At 45.0% G+C, this 20,327-nt stretch overlaps 1 protein-coding gene across 1 annotated transcript in view; it reads left to right on the top strand.

Moving 5' to 3' along the window:
* The first annotated feature begins 3,175 nt into the window (after positions 1-3,175).
* The window catches only part of AGXT2 (alanine--glyoxylate aminotransferase 2), a 134,744-nt gene continuing 117,592 nt past the window's right edge, over positions 3,176-20,327 (top strand). The window contains exons 1-4 of the mRNA XM_030193027.1: positions 3,176-3,447; positions 9,549-9,634; positions 14,467-14,651; positions 18,129-18,252. Coding sequence (XP_030048887.1) covers positions 3,330-3,447; positions 9,549-9,634; positions 14,467-14,651; positions 18,129-18,252 — 513 coding nt within the window. The 5' untranslated portion in view covers positions 3,176-3,329. The remainder of the gene's footprint in view (positions 3,448-9,548; positions 9,635-14,466; positions 14,652-18,128; positions 18,253-20,327) is intronic.

Genomic DNA, 20,327 nt, shown 5'->3' with positions numbered 1-20,327 from the left:
CTGGATATTTCTCTGTCCCAGGAGGGCTCACAATCTAAGTTTATACCTGAGGCAATGGAGGGTTAAGTGACTTGCCCAAGATCAACAAAGAAATCAACAATGAACTTTCATGGACATGGTATAAAGACAATTCTATACACTGCAACATCTAGTTTATAACAGTGCAACGAGTGAAGAAAAAAAAAAACAGTAAGAATAAAATAAACCTAGTGGTTAGAGTGGTGGACTTTGGTCCTGGGGAACTGGGTTCGATTCCCACTGCAGGCACAGGCAGCTCCTTGGGACTCTGGGCAAGTCACTTAACCCTCCATTGCCCTAGGTACAAATAAGTACCTGTATATAATATGTAAGCCGCATTGAACCTGCTATGAGTGGGAAAGCGCAGGGTACAAATGTAAGAAAAATAATAAATAAATAAAATACAGGAAAAAAATGACCATTGAATGCAGTCTGTATGCAGTCCATATCCAAATTATGAAAGTTGACAAAACTTAATCACTGATTCCCATGCCGTTTGAAAATGTTTCATAGAATTATTGCGTTCAGCTAAAATTTTCTCATAGTTGAGAATGCTGCATATGTTGACCCACCAAAAAGACAGACTAATCTATGTTTTTTCCAGTTGTTAATAATAGTGGAAATTACAATAGCTAAAAATGTATCATATGTTTTGTAATTACAATTGTAGTCTTTCATTTTTAAACCTGCTGATCGAAAAATAATGAGTCGATATGAAAGAGGAAACTTGATATGTAGAATTCTCTCCCATACAGCCAACCAAAAAGATTGAAGATCAGGACAGGAAAAGCACATATTCTCAAGGGTACCGATACCGCTATTACAGCATAAATTTGACAATGAAGAGTCAACTTTATGTGGTTTAACTGGGGTCCTTTGGTGAAACCTTGTTACCTTGGATCTTGAAACTCATTGGATTCCATGAAACTCACTATTCTTTTCTTGAGCAGTGTCTCCATTACTTTTCCAACCACTGAAGTAAGGCTTATCAGCTTACAGTTTCCCACTTCTCTGTCTCCACTTTTGTGGGCATATTCACTTTTCTTCAGTCCTGTGGAACCTCTCCCGTGTCCCAGGGTTTATTAAACAAATCTTTAAGAGGACCTGCCAGAACCTCTCTGAGCTTCCTCAAGATTCTGGGATGGATCCCAGTGGGCCCCATGGTTTTGTCCACTTCCAGTTTTTCAAGTTGTTCATAGACTCTTTCTTCTGTAAATGGTGCAATATCTTCTTCATTTTCATATGTACCTTTATCAGTTGACCGAGTTCCTGCTCCAGGATTTTCTTTGGTGAAGACAGAAGTATTTGTTATGCACATCTGCTTTTTCCTCATCACTCTCCACATACTATCTCCATTTGTGAGCACAAGATCTAGTGTCGCCCCTCCCCTCATGGGTTCTGTCACCATTCATCACAGCAGTGCACTTTGAAAAGCACCCACAGTCTCTCTACTTCTGATTCTGCAGATGGGACCTTCTAATCCATATCTGAACTCTCCTAGAAACAGCACCTCCCCATCAATTCCCAAATTTTGGGTCTCTGTGACCAAGCCTTTGCCAACTTCTCTGTTTATGTTGGAGGTCTATAGACAACACCTGTGTGGATGGAGGTTCCATCTTCTCTTTCTAAGACAATTTATATTGCTTCTTCCTCTCCCCAGGTCCCCTGCATTTCAGCCACTTTAATATCGTTTTTCACATATAAAGCTACCCCTCCACCTTTCAGACCATCTCTATCTTTCCTGCATGGAATATAGCCCGGTATGTTTGCATCCCATTCATAGGAGTCATTGAATCATGTCTCCATGATAGAAACAATGTCCAAGTCTGCCTGTATCATCAGGGCTTGCAGATCATGAACTTTGTTGCATAGAGAGCAGGCATCGGTGCAATAAATCTCTAAAAGCCACTGACCCAGATAAATGGGTTATCTGACATCTAACCCCCCCCCCCCCCCTCCCTGGGACTAAAAGTAGGCACAGCAGAGTTTGTGTGCTTGCCAGTATCTGTGTTTAACTTTGGACTGCAGCTGTTCCTTTCAACCCCTCTAGAAGCTGACACCCCAGGTGTGCTTTATTTTGCCAGAAAGTTCTTGGAGCTTTGAACAGATATGTGTACTCAGTGCCCTCTCTTCACTCTGAAATTTATATTTTGTGTGCAGAAATCCCCAAGAGTAAAGAGCAAATGGAGCATATTTGGATGCAGGGCAAAAGTGTGTTTGTATGAACTAAGCTAATTTTCAAGTGTGTGAAAAGTAACTGAGGGGTAAGATTAAAGCTAGTTAATTATTATTATTGCTACTTACTTTTTAACTGTTTATTTTAACCAACCGTGAATAGAAAAACATGTCAAGTAGCTTCTAGCTATATAGTGTTATATGAGATCCATTAGGATCTCTGAGAAGCCGCAGTCCTTTTGTAAATAATTTTTTTAGGACTCTATGCATACATTCCCACAGAGAACATCACCTGAGGTGGATTACCTCCACAGGCTCAGACTTTAATTTCATATCAAGTACGCTGTCAGAAATGCTTCATTTCTGAGGGAACAGCCTGCAACACACTTCCCCATTTCTTTTCAGGCTTCAGAGCCCCAGGGGTATTCTCTTCCATCCCCTCCCTTCCTGCCTGCAGAGAGCAAGAAAGTAGGGGTGAACCTTGAACAGAAACAGAGAAAATGTAGACAGATAAAAACCATATGGCTTATCCAGTCTGCCCATCCATGCCATCTAATCTCCCTATCACTGCCATAGAGATCCTATGTACTTGTCCCAAGTTCTCTTGAAGTCAGATACCACCGGGAGGCCGTTCCATGAATTCACCACCCTTTCCATGAAGAAGTATTTCCTCAGGTTACTTCTAAGTCTATCCCCTTTCACCTTCATCCTATGTCCTCTCCTTCCAGAGTTTCCTTTCAATCGAAAGAGACTTGCAGCCTGTGCATTTATGCTGCATAGGTATTTAAATGTCTCTATCATATCTCCCCTCTTCCGCCTTGCTTTCAAAGAATACATATTAAGCACAGCAGAAACATCCACTGTAATCCCCAATCCAATCCTTCTTCTCTAGCTGCTCCTGCCCCTGCCCTGCCCATCGAATCCTCCCCCTTCCCTCCCCTCCCCTGGGAACACAGATCTTCTTCCTTTTTGTCTACAACTTGAGCTCTATCACAGGTCTCTCTCTGCCATCCTCACTGGTGTCTCTTCACTTTTCTGTGCAAAGTACATACAGGACAAAAAAATATCTCCCCTCAACAAGCCCTGAAGTCACTGCTCTTCTCCCCTCAGTTTTTCTATTTTCTGTCTGAGGAAAGATGATGCAGAGAGTGATCGGAGGCTGTGGATTCCTCTCTTCACTCAGCAAGAGAAAGGGGAGAGTTCCTTTGAGGTTATTTGCTACCAGCGGCTCCAGCAGGTTTCACTCCTTAGTTGGTAAGTGAGGGCTAGACAGGAGGAGGGGAGCACAGTTTATACCTGCAGCAACTACAGGGCTGTCATAATCATTGGGCAAGACCAGTCAGCCGCCTAGGGTGGCAGATTTTTGAGGGGCAGCAAAGAATAGCAAATTTTAATACTACATGAATGTATGATGTTCAATTATGCATCTTTGTAGGATTGTTACAGGACGATCATGATTGTGGAGTTTAATAATCAAAATCTTGGGGGTTGGGGGAGGAGAGAGGCTAGAGCCCTGAAATTTAACTGAAGGCTAAATGTTCGCCTAGGGTGCCCAGTGCCTACCCTGAAGAACAAAAATCTTGTATATGGCACAGCTGAGACAGCAGCAAGACACATGTGGTTATTGTTTTCTCTCTGCTATACAGTAAGTTTCTCAACTATTCCTGGAATGGTTCCAAGCCAGGAAGACAAGCACACTGGCTAAATTTAGCTTTCAATGTATTCATTCCAGGAGGAGCTCAGAACTGGGAGCAAAACAGTTTTGAAACTCTCTCTAAACTGCTTTACATGTAGTACAGCCCTGCTGCATTCTGAATATTGTTCGGGATGTTTAGTATTGAAATGCTTTTGACAGAGTGGATGCACAACAGTACTACTACTACTATTTAGCATTTCTATATCGCTACAAGGCATACGCAGCGCTGCACAAACATAGAAGAAAGACAGTCCCTGCTCAAAGAGCTTACAATCTAATAGACAAAAAAATAAAGTAAGCAAATCAAATCAATTAATGTGTACAGGAAGGAGGAGAGGAGGGTAGGTGGAGCATTTATAGTTTAAGAGGAATAAAGAGGATGGTGTGCAGGTGAGGGGTAGGGTGGGGAGCAAAGTTGCAGTCATTGTATCAGTGATGTATAGTAGCCAAACTAAGGGCCCATTACTGGGGGAGAGGGGACAGGAGGAAGGAGTAGCATGGCTCCCAGCTGAGGATCATTACTGTAATGACTGGTAGGGTGAGAGATGAGGGTGTTCAAACCAGCTGGAAAATCCCAATAGGCTCTATAGCTCAGCCCTCTTTTCAAATTTGCTGAAAACTCCAAGGAACAGGGAAAAAAAATCCTGCTGGGTCAAAAAGAAAAAAGAGCCTTATGTCTCCTAATTTCCATCCAACAAAATTCTTGTAAACACTTTCTTAGCTCTCCTCCTCCTTTTTTTATCCCGCCCCTTCCTTCATCCAGAAAAATCTGTGATTTGAAGGAAATGAATGTGGTAGGTTAAAGAGCCAGCCAAAGCCCTGTAATGTGCATTTGATATTAGTTGATGGAAAAGAATAAATCAGTTATATAAAAGAAAGGAAGGTCCATTTTGATCACACAGGACCCCTTTTACTAAGCGACGGTAAGCCCAACGTGGGCTTATCACTCGCTAAATAAGAAATACCGCAGCAGCCTGGTGGTACTTCTCACCCCTAGCACACCACCATATCCGGCACTACAAAATATATTTATTTTTGTAGTGCCAGAGTGTACCCGGCGGTAATTGGGCAGTGCCGTGTGCTGCCCGGTTACCACCGGGATAGCGCGGGAGCCCTTACCGCCACCTCAATGGGTGGCGGTAAGGGCTCCCCCCCCCCGAAATGACCACATGGCAAGTGCTTTACGTACTTCACGGCCATTTCCTGCAGGAAAGGGAGACTTCCCTTTTACCTGCTGCGGTAAAAGGTGGCCTCGGCGCGAGTGAAAAACATGCCAGCGCAGGCCCCCTTTTGCCGCAGCTTTGAACCCATGAATAAACATGTGGATAAAAGCGAGCCGGTCGACATAATGTATCTAGACTTTCGGAAAGTGTTTGAGAAGTCATGAGAGACTTCTGAGAAACTAATAGATACGCACCATTACACTCTCTCCTGAAGTCTCCTCTCTTGCATTCTTAAAACCCTACCCATAGATAAATCGTTAGACATATATGTTCTCTCAATACTGTTCTGCCCCCCTCTCTACTCACCACTGTTACATTCCGTTGTTCTATTCCAAAATGATATCCCAAATTTATTCTCTCTTCTATAACTCTTCATAATGTAACCCACAATCGGACTGCAACCAATTGTACTTCCATCATTCACAATGTATTGTAAGCCACACTGAGCCTGCAAATAGGTGGGAAAATGTGGGATACAAATGCAAATAAATAAAATAAATAAATAAATAAATAAATAAATAAAATTAAAAACCTATGGGATGGGAGGTCATGTTCTGTTGTGGATTAGGAATTGGTTGATGGCTAGAAAACAGAGGGTAGGGTTAAATGGACAATTCTCTCAGTGGAGAAGGGTGAATAGTGGAGTGCCCCATATTTATTAATGATCCGGAAATGGAAATGGCAGGTGGGGTGATTAAGGGGTCCTTTTACAAAGGTGTGTAAGGGCCTATGCACACGCAGCACGTGTCAAATCAGCATTTCCACCCAGCTAGCACATGCACCTGGCAGTAATTCTGAGTTTGGCACACGCTGAAAACCCACTGTAGAGAATAATTTTCTATTTTCTACTGCGGGGCATTCCTGGCGGTAATCGGCAGTTGGCGCATGCTAGACAGTTACCGTGCGGGTAACGCGTGAGCCCTTACTGTTAGTCAATGGGTAACATTAAGGGTCCAGGCTGTAAATAGACATGCACTGGTTTCCATTTTGCCACACGTCCATTTCCCGCCCCCCCCCCCCCTCAAATACCCTTTTTTCCAAACGCGGTGGAGAAATGGTCCAGTGTGCATCTAATGCAAGCACCCACACTACTGCAGGCCACGTTTTGGTGCGCCTTTGTAAAAAGGCCCCTAAATTGGCAGACGACAGAAAAATATTCAAAGTTGTTAAAACGCATACGGATTGTGAAAAATTGCAGGAAGACCTTAGGAAGTTGGAAGAATGGGCATCCAAATGGTAGATAAGATTTAATGTGGGTGCATGCAAAGCATGCACATTGGGAAGCGATGTATAATCCTGACTGCCCCAATCTGACGACCCCTACTTGACTATTTGTACATTTGTCCATTAGATTGTAAGCTCTTTGAGCAGGGACTGTCCTTCTATGTTAAATTGTACAGCGCTGCGTAACCCTAGTAGCGCTTTAGAAATGTCAAATAGTAGCAGTAGTTGTGTATCGATTCCTAGGTTCCAGCCTAGGAGTCAGTACCCAAGAAAAAGATCTAAGTGTTATCGTGGGTAATACCCTGAAATCTTCTGCCCAGTGTGTGGCGGCAGCCAAAAAAGCAAACAGAATGCTAGGAATTATTAGGAAAGGGATATAAAATAATAAAAAGAATATTATAATGCCTCTGTATCACTCCATGGTGCAACCATACCTTGAGTATTGTGTGCAATTCTGGTCACTATATCTTTAAAAAGATACAGCAGAATTAGAAAAGATTCAAAGAAGGGTGAACAAAATTATTATTTTTTGTTATATTTGTACCCCACACTTTCCCACTCATGGCAGGCTCAATGTGGCAGGCAATGGAGGGTTAAGTGACTTGCCCAGAGTCACAAGGAGCTGCCTGTGCTGGGAATTGAACTCAGCTCCCCAGGACCAAAGTCCACCACCCTAACCACTAGGCCACTCCTCCATATGAGGTTAGGACTCTTCAGCTTGGAAAAAAGACAGCTGATGGGGGTTATGATAGCGGTCTACAAAATACTGAGTGGTGTAGAATGGGTAAATGTAAATCAATGTTTTACTTTTTCGAAAAGTACAAAGACTAGGGACACTCATGGAAGTTACATAGTACTACTTTTAAAACAAACAGGAGGAAATAGTTTTTCACTCAAAGAATAATTAAGCTCTAGAACTTGTTGCCAGATGGTGTGGTATCAGCGATGAGTGTATCTGGGCTTAAAAAAGGTTTGGACAAGTTCCTGGAGGGAAAGTCCATAGTGTGCTATTGAGATAGACATGGGGAAAGCAACTGTTTGTCTCTGGGATCAGTAGCATGACTCTTGCTACTATTTGAGATCCTGTCAGGTACTTGTGACCTGAATGCTGAATGCAGGATGCTGGGCTAGATGAAACATCGATCTGACCCAGTATGGCCATTCTTATGTTCTTAGGTATTTCCCTGTTTCTGCAGGCTTACAATCTAATTTTGTACCTGAGACAATGGAGGGTTAAATGATATGCTCAAGACCAAAAGCAGCAGAAGGGGGATTTGAACCAGGTACTCCTAGGATGTCTAAGCCAGTACACTTACCACTAAGTTACAAGTACAAGCATAAATCCTGCCCCCTATTTGTGTACCCATCTGTCAAATACGTGCTATATAAGCTATGTGCATATAGTATTTATTGAATAAGCACTTAGGTACAATTTTGACGTTTATGCACTTATGTGCATACATTATTATTATTATTATTAGCATTTGTATAGCACTACCAGACGCACGCAGCGCTGAACACCTGATATGCACGTGTATGCCAGTTGTCTAATCATTCACACTTGTAATCAATGCATAAATGTAAGCTGCCACTTTGTAGAATTATCCTGATAGTGGATAACCCCTGAGTATTTAAGAAAACAGTTATACTTTTAGCATGGCAGAATGCGTATAACTGCTGTTTGAATACTTGCCTATGAATACGTTAAATTCTGTAGCCAGATTTAAAAAAACAACAACAAAAAAAACAACTAACTGCAAGAACTGAATATTAAATATGTGACCATCTCTGGGAAAAGGTGACAAAAGTTTCATATCCAAAATGTTGAATGACTGATTTTTCATGTCATGAGTCCATAAGCAGTCTGTACATCTTTGAACTTTTATAACTTTTTTATTTGTTCACATAAAAGGATGGGATTTGAACTGAGTATTACAAATGGGTTGCTTCTAACATAATTCATGAAAACCTCATTTTTTGTTTCTGGGTACTTTAGTCACATTTTCCCAGAGATGGTCACATATTTTCATTAACCTCTAATTGCAGTGAAGTCATAATAAGGGTCCTAGCTGTACATTGTGACATCAGTGCTGAACTGTAGTCACACTGATGCCATTTGAACTGGTCAAAATAATTGATTGCAATGACTCAGTTCCGAGATAATTATCATGAATAAAAAGTGAAGAGCTGTTGGACTGGCAGCCACTGCTTTGAAGAGCCCTACCAGGCAATTGATAACTAGCTATAGCAATGTTATTGCAGTCTCCTAAGAAGTGTTTGAGCACCAGTGGTGTAGCTATGGGTGGGCCGGGGTGGGCACAGGCCCGCCCAATCTTGGCTCAGGCCCACCCAGCCGTAGCGCCGCACTGCTTTCTTCCACCCTCTCCTCCATGGTGTCCCAGCATCTGCACTCCGGTCTCTGAACCCCTTCCCTCCCCAGTATCGGTACAGGTGTCCTTACCACCTGCAGCAATTCATTCTTGCTGCTTGCGCTGACCCCGCAGGCTTCCATCTGCAGCATTCCGCCAGACAGGAAACAGGCAATGACATCAGCAATGGTGGGACATGGCAGATGGAAGCCTGCGGGGCCGGCACAAGCAGCGAGAATGAATCCTTGCAGACGCCGAGGACGTCATTGGGGAGGGAAGGAGCTCAGAAACAGGAGCGCAGATGCCGGAATGCGGCAGAGGAGAGGGAGAAGATGTGGGGTAGGTGAAAAAAAAAACCCTCTTATGTTCTTAAAAAGCATCTCCAGGAAGATATTTGTGGTGTGTGGTTAGGGCGGAGGGGCCACGTGCACGTGGAAGGGCCCATCCAATCTATCTCTGGGCCCATCCAAAATACCGAGTCTGGGTACGCCTCTGCTAAAGACAAAGGTATGAGCAGTGATCTGGAGCACAGAATCAAAGTAAGGGCAGCAGTAGACTGCAGTAAAGACCATTCCCCAGTTAACTGTGAATCTGTAGAGTTAGAAGCAGATTCACAGAATGAAGGAAGTACTGAAATGCCAGGGGTCTAGCAGAAAACCAGAAACTCCTCCATATAGTGTCAAATCAAAGTTGATAGATCAGAATCATAAAACTGGCCTAAACTAAATATCTCTGTTTCTGTTGTACTTATGCAACGGGAAATTAGATCTTTCCAGTCCCGTGTGATTCCAGTTGCAGACTTTGCACATTTTGGTAACAATCTCAATTCCTGTCTCAATGTAGGTGGTCTCTGGCAGTCAAGCAATGAAAATACCCTTCTGGTAAAGCCCAAAATGCCTCCTTGTGACTTTTCACCACAACCATATGAGGTACAATTTTATTTAGATAATGATGGGGAGCTCAAATTTTCAAGTGCCACTGAGAGGTCTGGTTTTCAGGAGAGCCAATTTATGTGACCTAACCTGTTCTTGGACTAAATGCATGCTAATTTACCTCATGAACATTCAAGTCAGAAATCTTGTTTGCTGCACTTGACAACTGGAATTCATTACTACTAGTATATGCAAATAAGGGTTTCTTCTAACTCTTTTAATTGCAAGAATGAATTTTACCCTTTGAAGCTTATATGTATTGAACAGTAACTTCTAATTTTAATATATTTTGTAAGTCAGAAAAAAATGGACTCCTAACAAACCCATCAGCTTTGTACTGAGTCTATCAGTGTGCCAAGCAATAAAGTTCAGCTCTGAAAGCCAGGCCAAACATTTTGGTTGGACTTTAATTTTTTCTTTTCTTTTTCTTTATTTATTTTCTTATATACCTTGTGCAAGCCTGAAAGCTATCAAGGTGGTGTACATTCCAGTATTCTAGGTATCTGGCTTGCCTAATCACATATTTTAAGCTTGCACAGCCCTACTCCCACCATGTCTGCCATTTAGTATGTTCTGTAACTTACCTTCATAAAGAGGACATCTGAATGTCTAGCTGGCAAAGACATTTGTTGCTTACAGAGGGAGACAGAGTAAAGTTTAACCTTTTCTCTTAGAGGCCCTTTTACTAAGCTGCTGTTTTTGCCACACATTGAGGCCCTTATTACTGCAGCGGGTAAAAAGGCCGAAAAAAGAAATGGCCATGCGGTAAGATTGGACTTACCACATGGCCATGTGGTACGGGGGAGCACTTACTGCCATCCAGTGGCGTACGAAGGGTGGGGCAGTATGGGCGGTCCACCCCAGGTGCATGCTGCAAGGGGGTGCAGGGAGCAGCTGCGGACTGTTGGCTCTGTCTAGGGTTACCATATATCCGGATTTATCTGGACATGTCCTCTTTTTGAGGACATGTCTGGGCATCCAGATGGGTTTTGCCAATCCGGACGGGTTTTGCCAGTCCGCCCATTTGTCCGGATTTCTGGACAAACGGGTGGGCGGGCGGCGGGCCTATCCTAGCCTCCCCTTCCCTTAATTACTATCTACTGCCCTGGTGGTCTAGTGACCTCTTCGGGGCAGGAAAGAGCCCCCTCTTTCCTGCCCGGAGCGCTGCTCTTGCCCTGCATCCTGTTGCTGTGATGGTCCTGGGATTCAAAATGGCTGCCGATAGTTGAAGCGGCCTCGCTTCAACTGGGGTCCCCCGCCAGCAAAGGTAGGCGACAGTAGCAGTGGCAGGGGAGGGTTGGCGGCGGGAGGGGGGTCGAGAGGGTCGTCAGCAGGGGGGGGGGTTAAAGTTGTTGGTGGTGGTGGTGGCGGCGGCAGTGGCTGGGAGGGGGGCTAAAATGTGCCCCCTCACCTCAGGCTCTGGACCCCCCCTCCAGCCAAAGTCTGGCTACGCCCCTGGTCCTAACTGGGCATTTTCAGCAACCCTATCTGGTTAAGTGCCACTGAATACGCCCGGTTAGCCCCAGAGAAGAGATTTAAACAGCCAGGAGCCATTTCTGGCCATTAAATAGCTTTGAATATCAACCCCTAAATTTTCAATGTAATGACCTTAATTTATGGTGTAGGGTTTTTTTGCTTTGTTTTTTACAAGTGGTAGGTAAAAGTCATTCTTTTGGAAAGATCCATTTCTTGAATCCAAATGTTGAAATAATAACACATCTAACTTATAGGGCATGTTGAATACATGCTGTAACACAGCATTATCCACTGTATAACAGTGCGGTGTTCCACTGCTTTTAGAATATTTTCCTTTTTGAAACCTTTCAGTCTTTCATTTCTTATCAGCCCTATTCAGCACGTCTAAGGTCTTTGCTATTCAGCCTCTTGCCTATCCAAAAACTTTATTCTACAGAACTGTGTAAGAGCTTACCAAAAATAATGGGGCAAAATGCCTTATACACACATATGCCCATTCCCTAGGCTTTCTCCCTTCCTCAGGAACAGCATTTTTCTCCACTCCAGATAGACAACCTACATACTGCAATATACTGTGGGCAGTGTGAACCCATGGGAGGAAGAAAATGGTTTTTAATTATATTTCTTTTTAATTAAGATTCCTCGGCAGCAATTTTGGGTGGGATAATGTAAGTACATCTTGAGAAAGAAAATCAGGTATTATGTGGCCCTGAGGAGGCAGGGTGATTATGTTTTTCGGGCTGTCGTTGACAGAGTGATCAAAACAAAACCCTAGCAAATTCTGTATCAGGAGATAGCAGAAATGCCAAGTTACCCAGTTGAAGGCTGGAGATTTTGGGATAATCCTGGATTTCTGACCGCCCCATCCTATTGCATTATGGGACATGCAGCACTGATTTTAATGAGCAGGACCAAACACTGCAGATCCCACACTTCTTCGGGATGTATGTTCAAAACCAGAAGTGGCCAAAAAGTCTCCAGCCTGGAAATGGGTATATTTGCATGTCTGAGACACATGCCTACATCATATGCGTTCAGGTTCCTACACATCCCTTCCTTACCAGCACAAACCTAAAGAAGCCTGATCCAGAGTTTCCATTTTTAGCAAAAGCCAGTGAAATCTACATGGTTTTATGGGCTACCAGATGCATGTTGCTATTTCTGAGTTTCCTATGTACTAAGTGGTGTGCTGAAACCGGCTCGCACTGGTTCGCCAGAGCCATTTGTTTTTTTTTTTTAAGAATTTTGGGAGCCGGTTGTTAAACTTTAACAACCGGCTACCAAAATTTGGGCCGAGGTGACTAAGGTCCCTTCCTGGCAGCATCAGCTCCAGCTGCCTGGGCGTGGATATCTCACTTAGTTGTTCTCCTCCTCTCCGCAGTGGCAAAACAAAGAACAGCTGATAAAACTGTGCACGGGGCCTTAGCCCTGTGTGCGCCCCTGCCAGCTCTCTTCCTCCTCCCTCTCCAAAACAGGAAGTTACATGCTGAGGGGAGGGAGGAGGAAGGAAGCCGGCAGGGCCAGTGTTGCCAGGTGGGCGGTTTTACTGCCCAATTGGGCGGTTTTCCGCGACCCGGGTTGTGGTTTTTTGGGCTTCTTTTTTGTCTTTTGGGCGGTTTTTTAGGTGTTTTTTTCGGCTGCGGGGGACGGGGTTAGTGACGTTTTGGGCAGGGCCGATAACGGGGAGGCATAGCCGATGACGGGGGAGGCGGGGCCGATGACGGCGGGGGCGGGGTTGATGACAGCGGGGGCGGGGTTGATGATGGTGGGGGCGGGGGTGGGGTGTCAGGGGCGGGGTTTGAGTTTGGGCGGGTTTTGGGCTGGATTTAGGCTGGTTTGGGTGGGAAAAAAATTTTCCACCTGGCAACCCTGGCAGTGGCGCGTGCAGGGCTATGGCCCTGCGCACAGTTTCATGTTGTTTTTTGTTTTGCCCGCCGCCAGTGTGAGGATCGCAGCTCATGGTTCCATTCAGGCTGCCGCAGTACCAGCCGGGGAGGAGAAAGGAAGCCGGCAGAAGCGGGTGCAGGGTTGCAGCTCAAGGTTAGATTGAGAACAGGAGATGCATGAAGTCAAGTTCATTCCACAGAGGTTAGTCTCTTTCCCCTACCCCATGCAGCCGTCATCCTTGTACATTCAAAACAAAGCAAACAGTCTTTTGAGCTGCTTCATCCACGTTGTCATTCTTTAATGTTGGGGTAGCATTTTTATTTAATCTTACTTATATGTTCAAACATGCCAGCTTGTGCAGCATACAGATGTACACAGAGGAAGTATATTAGTGGAATAAATTTCATAGGTAGAGTAGTAATTTGTTATAAATTATATTTAGTGTGTCATTTGGAGGAGGGGCTGGTTATAGGGACGCTCTAGCACATGTTGTATTAATGCAGAGATTTTTTTCTCCTGTTAAAGGGTCACTAAAAACAGGCATCATGTTATGAGATCAGGTGCTCAACATCTAGAGTTTATATTTATTTACTTATTTTAAGTTATTTATAACATTTATATTATCCCACATTAAACATGAATTAGGTTGAACCCTGAGAGCATTTAAAATCGTTTTTTTTTCCTGTGCCTAGATCAAAAGAGAAAGATAGTCGGCATCCCTGCCAGCAAAGATATGCCTAGCATGCCCGCATACGGGGGGGGGGGGGGAGGTAAGAGTGAGGAATGCGTTGCCTCCCAATCCACCTCGCCCCCCCCCCCAAATTGTATGGCTGGCTACGCCCGGAGAGAGAGCATGTTAACATTTTTCCAGTACACCACTGTATGTACTTCTTCTCCAATCTCCTCAATCTTTAAGTACCTATCACCACACTTTCTCTTCTCCAGTGAAATTCTGGTGTACCAATCTTCCATGGATAAAGCCGTTCAGAAATGCAAAGCTTTCCAAAGATAAACATGGGTTTACTTCTTGAACCCTTTAAAGATGTATCTCAGAGATAAGGTTAAAACTTCTTATAATCTTGACTTAGGGGTTATGTTTTCCTTTGTTTTCCTCTTGTTGACCAATTGTTATGCTCCCAGCACCAATTACAGCACATTTTGCAGCAAGAACACTGCTTCTTTTTTATTAATTCAAAAGAGTTGTGGGTTCCACATTCTCTGATAAATCTCATATAGATAATTAACATAGAAATAGTACTGACACACAGTGTTTGTTAGGACGTAAGACAGTGGTTTTCAACCCTTTCCTGGGGTCACACATAACCAGTCTGGTTTTCAAGATATTCACAGTGAATATGCAAATGATAAATATGCATACACCAATCTAAGGTGCCTACAGGATCTATTATAATTTGGATGTTGCAGTATTAAGATAAAAAACTAACATTTATCTTTGTGTGTCCTAGTCATATCCTTATGAGCAGGTGCTGAAGATCCGCCAGAGGAATCTTTCAGCATCTCTTATAACATATTACAAGAAGCCGCTGCTGATACACCAAGGACACATGCAGTGGCTGTTTGACTCAGAGGGTCGCCGTTACCTGGATCTCTTTGGCGGAATAGTCACTATTAGTGTTGGCCAATGCCACCCGTAAGTACTTTTCAGAAGCTTGTCTTCCAAATTCAACAGCATCAAAACACCTGAAGCTTAAATATTCAGCTACTTTTACTTTTCTAATTTGCAAGTTAATGGGTGACATGCATGTTTCGTGCAGACCAGTCTTAGCATGAGAGTACAAATGGGTTTTAAAAGATGGTCAAAAAGAGACAATAGGAGATGGAGAGAGGGTAAGAGACACATTGCCTTGAGATAAGGGAAGGAAGGAGAGTCAAGGATGGAGCTGGGGCTGGTGAGGGGATGAGGGCTGAGAGAGTGAGTACAGAGAAATGGGGAACTAGGGAATAGGAGACTGGGGAAGGAGAAAGATAGAGGAGACAATGGGATTTCTGGGGATGAGGTAAAAGGAAAAAGCTTGTAGGTAGATGAGAGGTGGAAAGAAGGAGACTAAGAACTAGAGACTGAAAGACAGAATGTGGGATAAAAAAAAATCAATGTACGGGAGGAAAGAGAAGAAATTGAAAGTCCAACATAGATTATAATTTAGGAGAAGACCAACATAAAAAGTGGAACAGATTGGGAGTAACCCAGGGGTCCTTTTACAAAGGTGCACTAGCTTTCTTAGCATATGCTAAAAATAAGTGTGCGCTAAATGCTAGAGACATCCATATATTCTTACTAGTAAAAGAGACCCGTTTCCAACAGAAAGGAAACGGGTGCTAGCAAGGTTCCAGGGCCCCCTCCCCACTCCTCCTCTCCTCCCCCTCCTCATCCTCCCCCCTTCCTCCTCTCCCTCCTCCTCCTCCCCCTTCCCCCTTCCTCCTCCCCCAGGACCACAGGAACAGCGAACCACAGCCTGTCTGAAGCGGCGTCTGTACTTGGTGGACTTGAGTGCTGCCGGCCGAGCAGGAGGTAAAACTTTTTAAACAGCAGCTGCCACGTACGAAGGGCTGGGGCACTCGCACACGTCCTCCTTGCACTCGGAGACCACAGAGACAGAGGGAGAGAGGTGACGTACGGGGGGGTGGGGTGGACTGCTGAACTGGGAGAGGATGGAGATGGTGATGCGAACTCGTAGTGCCCATGCTTGAGTCACGTCGCAGTTTCCCAGGCAACACGGTGACGTCACCGGAAGGTTTCAGACATTACGAACCGGGCTTCAACTTCCTGGCAGTCAGCTTCAGAACGTTGGAGGTGCAAATTATTAAAGTAGATGGGTGTCTCTAGTGTTTAGTGCGTGCTAATCATTAGCATGTGCTAAAAATGCTAGTGCGCCTTTGTAAAAGAACCCCCCAATTAGAAAAGTGCCTAGACAACAAAGGTAGAAAAGGAAAAATGTATTTTTAACATGCTTTTTCAGGATTAGAATGTATCTGCTTTGGGAAATGTACATATTTTCTATTTTTGTATTTAGCACAGTACAGGAGAAAATGCATTTGTTTCTCTTGTATCAGTACTGCACTGCTTATAGAGTCCGGCTTTTGGGGGTGGGGGGTAGACGGTCTCCTTTTCAGTTTTTGCCTGCATGTTTTTTGTGGTTCCCTATTCTGTATCAGGTGAGGGTCAGTCTGTGTTGTGGGACTTAGATGAAGGATTCTGCTGGTGTGTAGAGTCTGTTTAGGAATCTTTAACGTTACAGGCTGTTCTTGTTTCCTAGTAGTAGGTATATTGGTGCTCTAGTGCCAGGGCCGGTCTTAGGGCGAGGCGACCGAGGCAACCGCATAGGGCCTCGCGCTCAAGGGGGCCTTGCGCGGCGCGCCTGAAGTCGCCCCGCCCCGACCGCCCAAGCTACAGTCCCCCCGCCCTCTGAATTTTAAGTTACCTCGTCGTCGACGTTGGAGCAGCCGGCAGGTAGCAGCAGCCGTGAAAAGCGTGCGAGCTGCTGGGCGGCACTTCAGGGGAGCCTTCCTGGATCTGGTGGGTGGGAGGGAGCTGGGTGGGGGGGCCTTGGATCTGGTGGGTAGGAGGGAGTTGGGTGGGGGGCCTTGAAGCTGGTGGTTGGGAGGGAGGGAGAGAGAGAGAGACAGGCCTTGAAATGGGGAGGGAGGGGGGCCTTGGCGCTGGGTGGGAGCTGGGTGGGGGGCCTTGGAGCTGGTGGGTGGGAGGGAGTTGGGCCTTGGAGCTGGGTGGGAGCTGGGTGGGGGGCCTTGGAGCTGGTGGGTAGGAGGGAGAGAGAGAGAGACCGGCCAGCCGGCCTTGGAGCTGGGAGGGAGGGGGGCCTTGGAGCTGGGAGGGAGCTGGGGAGCCCAGCCCTGGAGCTGGGGAGCCCTGGGGATGGCCCTGGAGCTCGGAGGGAGGGGTGGCCGCCCTGGAGCTCAGAGGGAGGGGTGGCCGGCCCTGGAGCTAGGGTGGAGGTGGGGCTAGGATGGGGCCCCATCAGATTGGTCTGCATAGGGCCCCGCACTTGCTAAGACCGGCCCTGACTAGGGCCCAGTGTAATCTTTATAGCACTGTCTTTTCATAGGAGGGTTAGGGCTGTCATGGTTTGGTAAGTTTCCTGTATAGGTTTTTGAGTGTCTTTATGCAGTCTTGTGTTATTTTGCATAGTGTCTGGCCCTATTTGAAAGCAGGCTCTGGGGCAAGGACCACCAAAGGCAGCCCTTATCACCCAAAATTAAAAATGCTCAGGAATCAGGACTAGTGGTCTCCCCATCATGCAGAGTCACCACATAAGCAAAAATCCATCTGGTTTAAACAACGAATCTGCCAGCGGAAGGAGCATTTGATGTTTCTGATGTGATTATCACAATTTGAATATTTTGGGGGTGTTGAGTTGTAAGAGGAATATGGAGTTTGTGATACAGAACTGGAGTTTCAGGGTTTATATTGAGACTGTTCAATCCTCTAGAGAATCCAGACTCCCACACAGAATTTGTTGAATGATGCTATCAATTATAATGGAGATTTTACCGGGTAGCTGAAACTGGCTGGAGGGGGGAGGTTTCTTTATATATAGAAGGCCATGGTATCTTATACTGCTGATTTAAAAGTAGGGACAAAGGAGGGGGTATGATGTGCAGAAATGTCACATTGCCGCCCCCCCCCCCCCAATATATAGTTCCCCCCACCCCCACCCCAACTATGTCAGTCTGGAGATGCCACTGTCCAGGTGGCAGGTGCTGCTACCCATATTCATGCTTTTAAATATTGGGACCTACATCTTTCCATCTGTTTCCTGTTCTGCAATAGAGGCAGCAGACTGTGTACATCGAACGAATTATGATTCTGTACAGTCATCTTCTTAAATATGTCATTCTGTGAAATGTTTATCTTTATTTGTACTTGATGAATCACATTTTTTAACAAATAAATTATAGCAATTTATAAAATAATTAAAAACATATGGAAAAAGAAAAGAATGCCAGAAAAATATATAAAAAAAGAAAACAATCACACCCAAAATATATAATGTCATAGGCTGGTAAAAAGCAATTATATAAAAATATATCGAGGAAAAGGCATTATGTATTTGCATTGGATTTAATTAGTTTGCTTTCTTGTTGCATGCAGGAAGGTAATGGTAGCTGCCCAGAAACAGCTTGGTCGCCTTTGGCACACAACCAACATCCATTTACATCCATCACTCCATGAATATGCCGTTAAATTAACAGCACTGTTTCCGGAACCACTAAAGGTACCCTATTTCCAGATAAATATTTTATTCACAAGAAAACTGTCAAATTTACAAAGCTTATGTTCTGCAAGTGGAATCTGGCAAGTGGCTGGGTGGTCCAAGGGCAGAGTCAGGGAGGAGCCAGTAGTTTTGTGGGCACGGGCCATATTCAGTGCCAGTGCCCGCATAGAGAACCAACCAGCACATAAGGCTATCCTGTCTTTGGTCATTTAGCTGCTAGCATTGGGTTTAAAATGGTGCTAGGGGTCAAGCAGCCCAGTGACCCCTAGACCACCAGGGAATGGGTAATGTAAGCCCAGGGGAACTTACAGGGAATAAAGGCTATTTGAAGTATCTGAGTGTGGGCTGAGGGGCCTAAAGGGGGGTTTGGAGCTATAAAATGTATCTTTTGAGGGTATCTTTGAGGGAGTCTTTTCTGAGGGGACAGTGAGGGGGGGACCACTGCACTGTTCTTCTTTTTGTACCATGCTGGCTACTTTAAGATGGTGACTGGGAACAGCAGGAAGCAAGTTAATAGCCCAATGCTCCCAAGCAGGAATAATACCTTTGAGCTGGCATTATTAGCCTGCATTTTTCAATGAAAAATGTGTTATTTGATTTATGTGTTATTTGTGTGTATTTGCATGTATTTGCATGCTATGTATCTCATTATTGTTGTGTATCCTGCAGTAATTTAAATTAACATGCATTATGGTAATATAACGTACAATATTGCCATCTAGGGGACATTTCTGTAACTGGGTGCCTACAATTAGGAGCCTGAAGGGGGTTGTTGTTTAATGATCAAAATATTAGGGGGAGCAAACAGACACAAGATTGAAAGTTCACAGCTAATACTTTTGCACCAGCTCTGTAAACAGCTACCAAAAGTACATAAGAATAGTCCAGGGCCGCCGAGAGACTGAGCCGGGCCAGGGGCAGAATTGCAGACACTGCCCCTACCCCAAAATCGTCATCATCACCACCTCCGCTGCCCCCTCCCTCCTGCCTGCCCGCCTGAAGTACCTTGGCTGGCCCCGCCAGCTGCAAGCAGTATGGCTCCTTCCTCTGCCCAGCATTGCCTGCCCCTACGGCTGCTTTCCTCAGGTCGCACATGCTCAGTCTCAAAACTGAGCATGAGCAGCCTGAGGGCCCAGCAGTCTGGCACCGGAGTTTTCTCTCTCCTTCTCCTGTGATCACCCGGGTCCCATCAGGAGCAGGAGCAGGAGCAGGAGAGAGAGAGAGAGAGAGAGAGAGAGAGAGAGAAAGAAACCCCTGTGCCAGACCCCCCCCCCCCCCCGGAGGCCTGGGCCTGGGCAATTTTGCCCCCCCTGCTCCCCCTCTCGGCAGCTATGGAATAGTCATACTGGGTCAGACCAATGGTCCATCTAGCCCAGTATCCTGTTTCCTTTTGTAGACCTCAATCATATCTCCCCTCATCCATCTCTTTTCCAAGCTAAAGAGCCCTAACCTATTTAGCCTTCTCTCATATGAGAGGAGTACCATTGACTTTATCATTTGGTTAGTCTTCTTTGAACCTTTTCTAATTCTGATATATCTTTTATGAGATACGGTGACCAGAACTGAACGCAATACTCAAGGTGCGGAAAGTGCGGACGCACCATGGAGCAATATAAAGGCATTATAGTATTTTTGGTCTTATTCACCATCCCTTTCCTAATAACTTCTAGCATCCTGTCTGATTTTTTTGGCCACTGCCACACATTGAGCAGACGATTTCAGCGTATTATCTACAATGACACCTAGATCTTTTTCTTGGTTGCTGACCCACACGGTGGAACCTAGCATCAAATAACTATGATTCAGATTATTCTTTCCAATGTGCATCACCTTGCATTTGTCCACATTAAATTTCATCTGCCATTTGGATGCCTTGTCCCGGGCCCGGCCCAGTCTCTCGGCGGCCCTGCTCTTGAACCACTCTAATTAACATAGGATGGGATTATCTGAAGTCCACAGTGGGTGAATGGACACCTCTACCCTTTTGCCACCTATTTTACATATCCGGGACTTAGTTCAACCTAAAACCTGGCACTTTCTGTTAGATCTGTGGAGTCAGAGTCAGCGTCGGCATC

The sequence above is a fragment of the Microcaecilia unicolor genome, chromosome 2 (assembly GCF_901765095.1).
Source record: "Microcaecilia unicolor chromosome 2, aMicUni1.1, whole genome shotgun sequence".
Lineage (NCBI taxonomy): Eukaryota > Metazoa > Chordata > Amphibia > Gymnophiona > Siphonopidae > Microcaecilia > Microcaecilia unicolor.
This window is presented reverse-complemented; position numbering and strand designations above follow the sequence as displayed.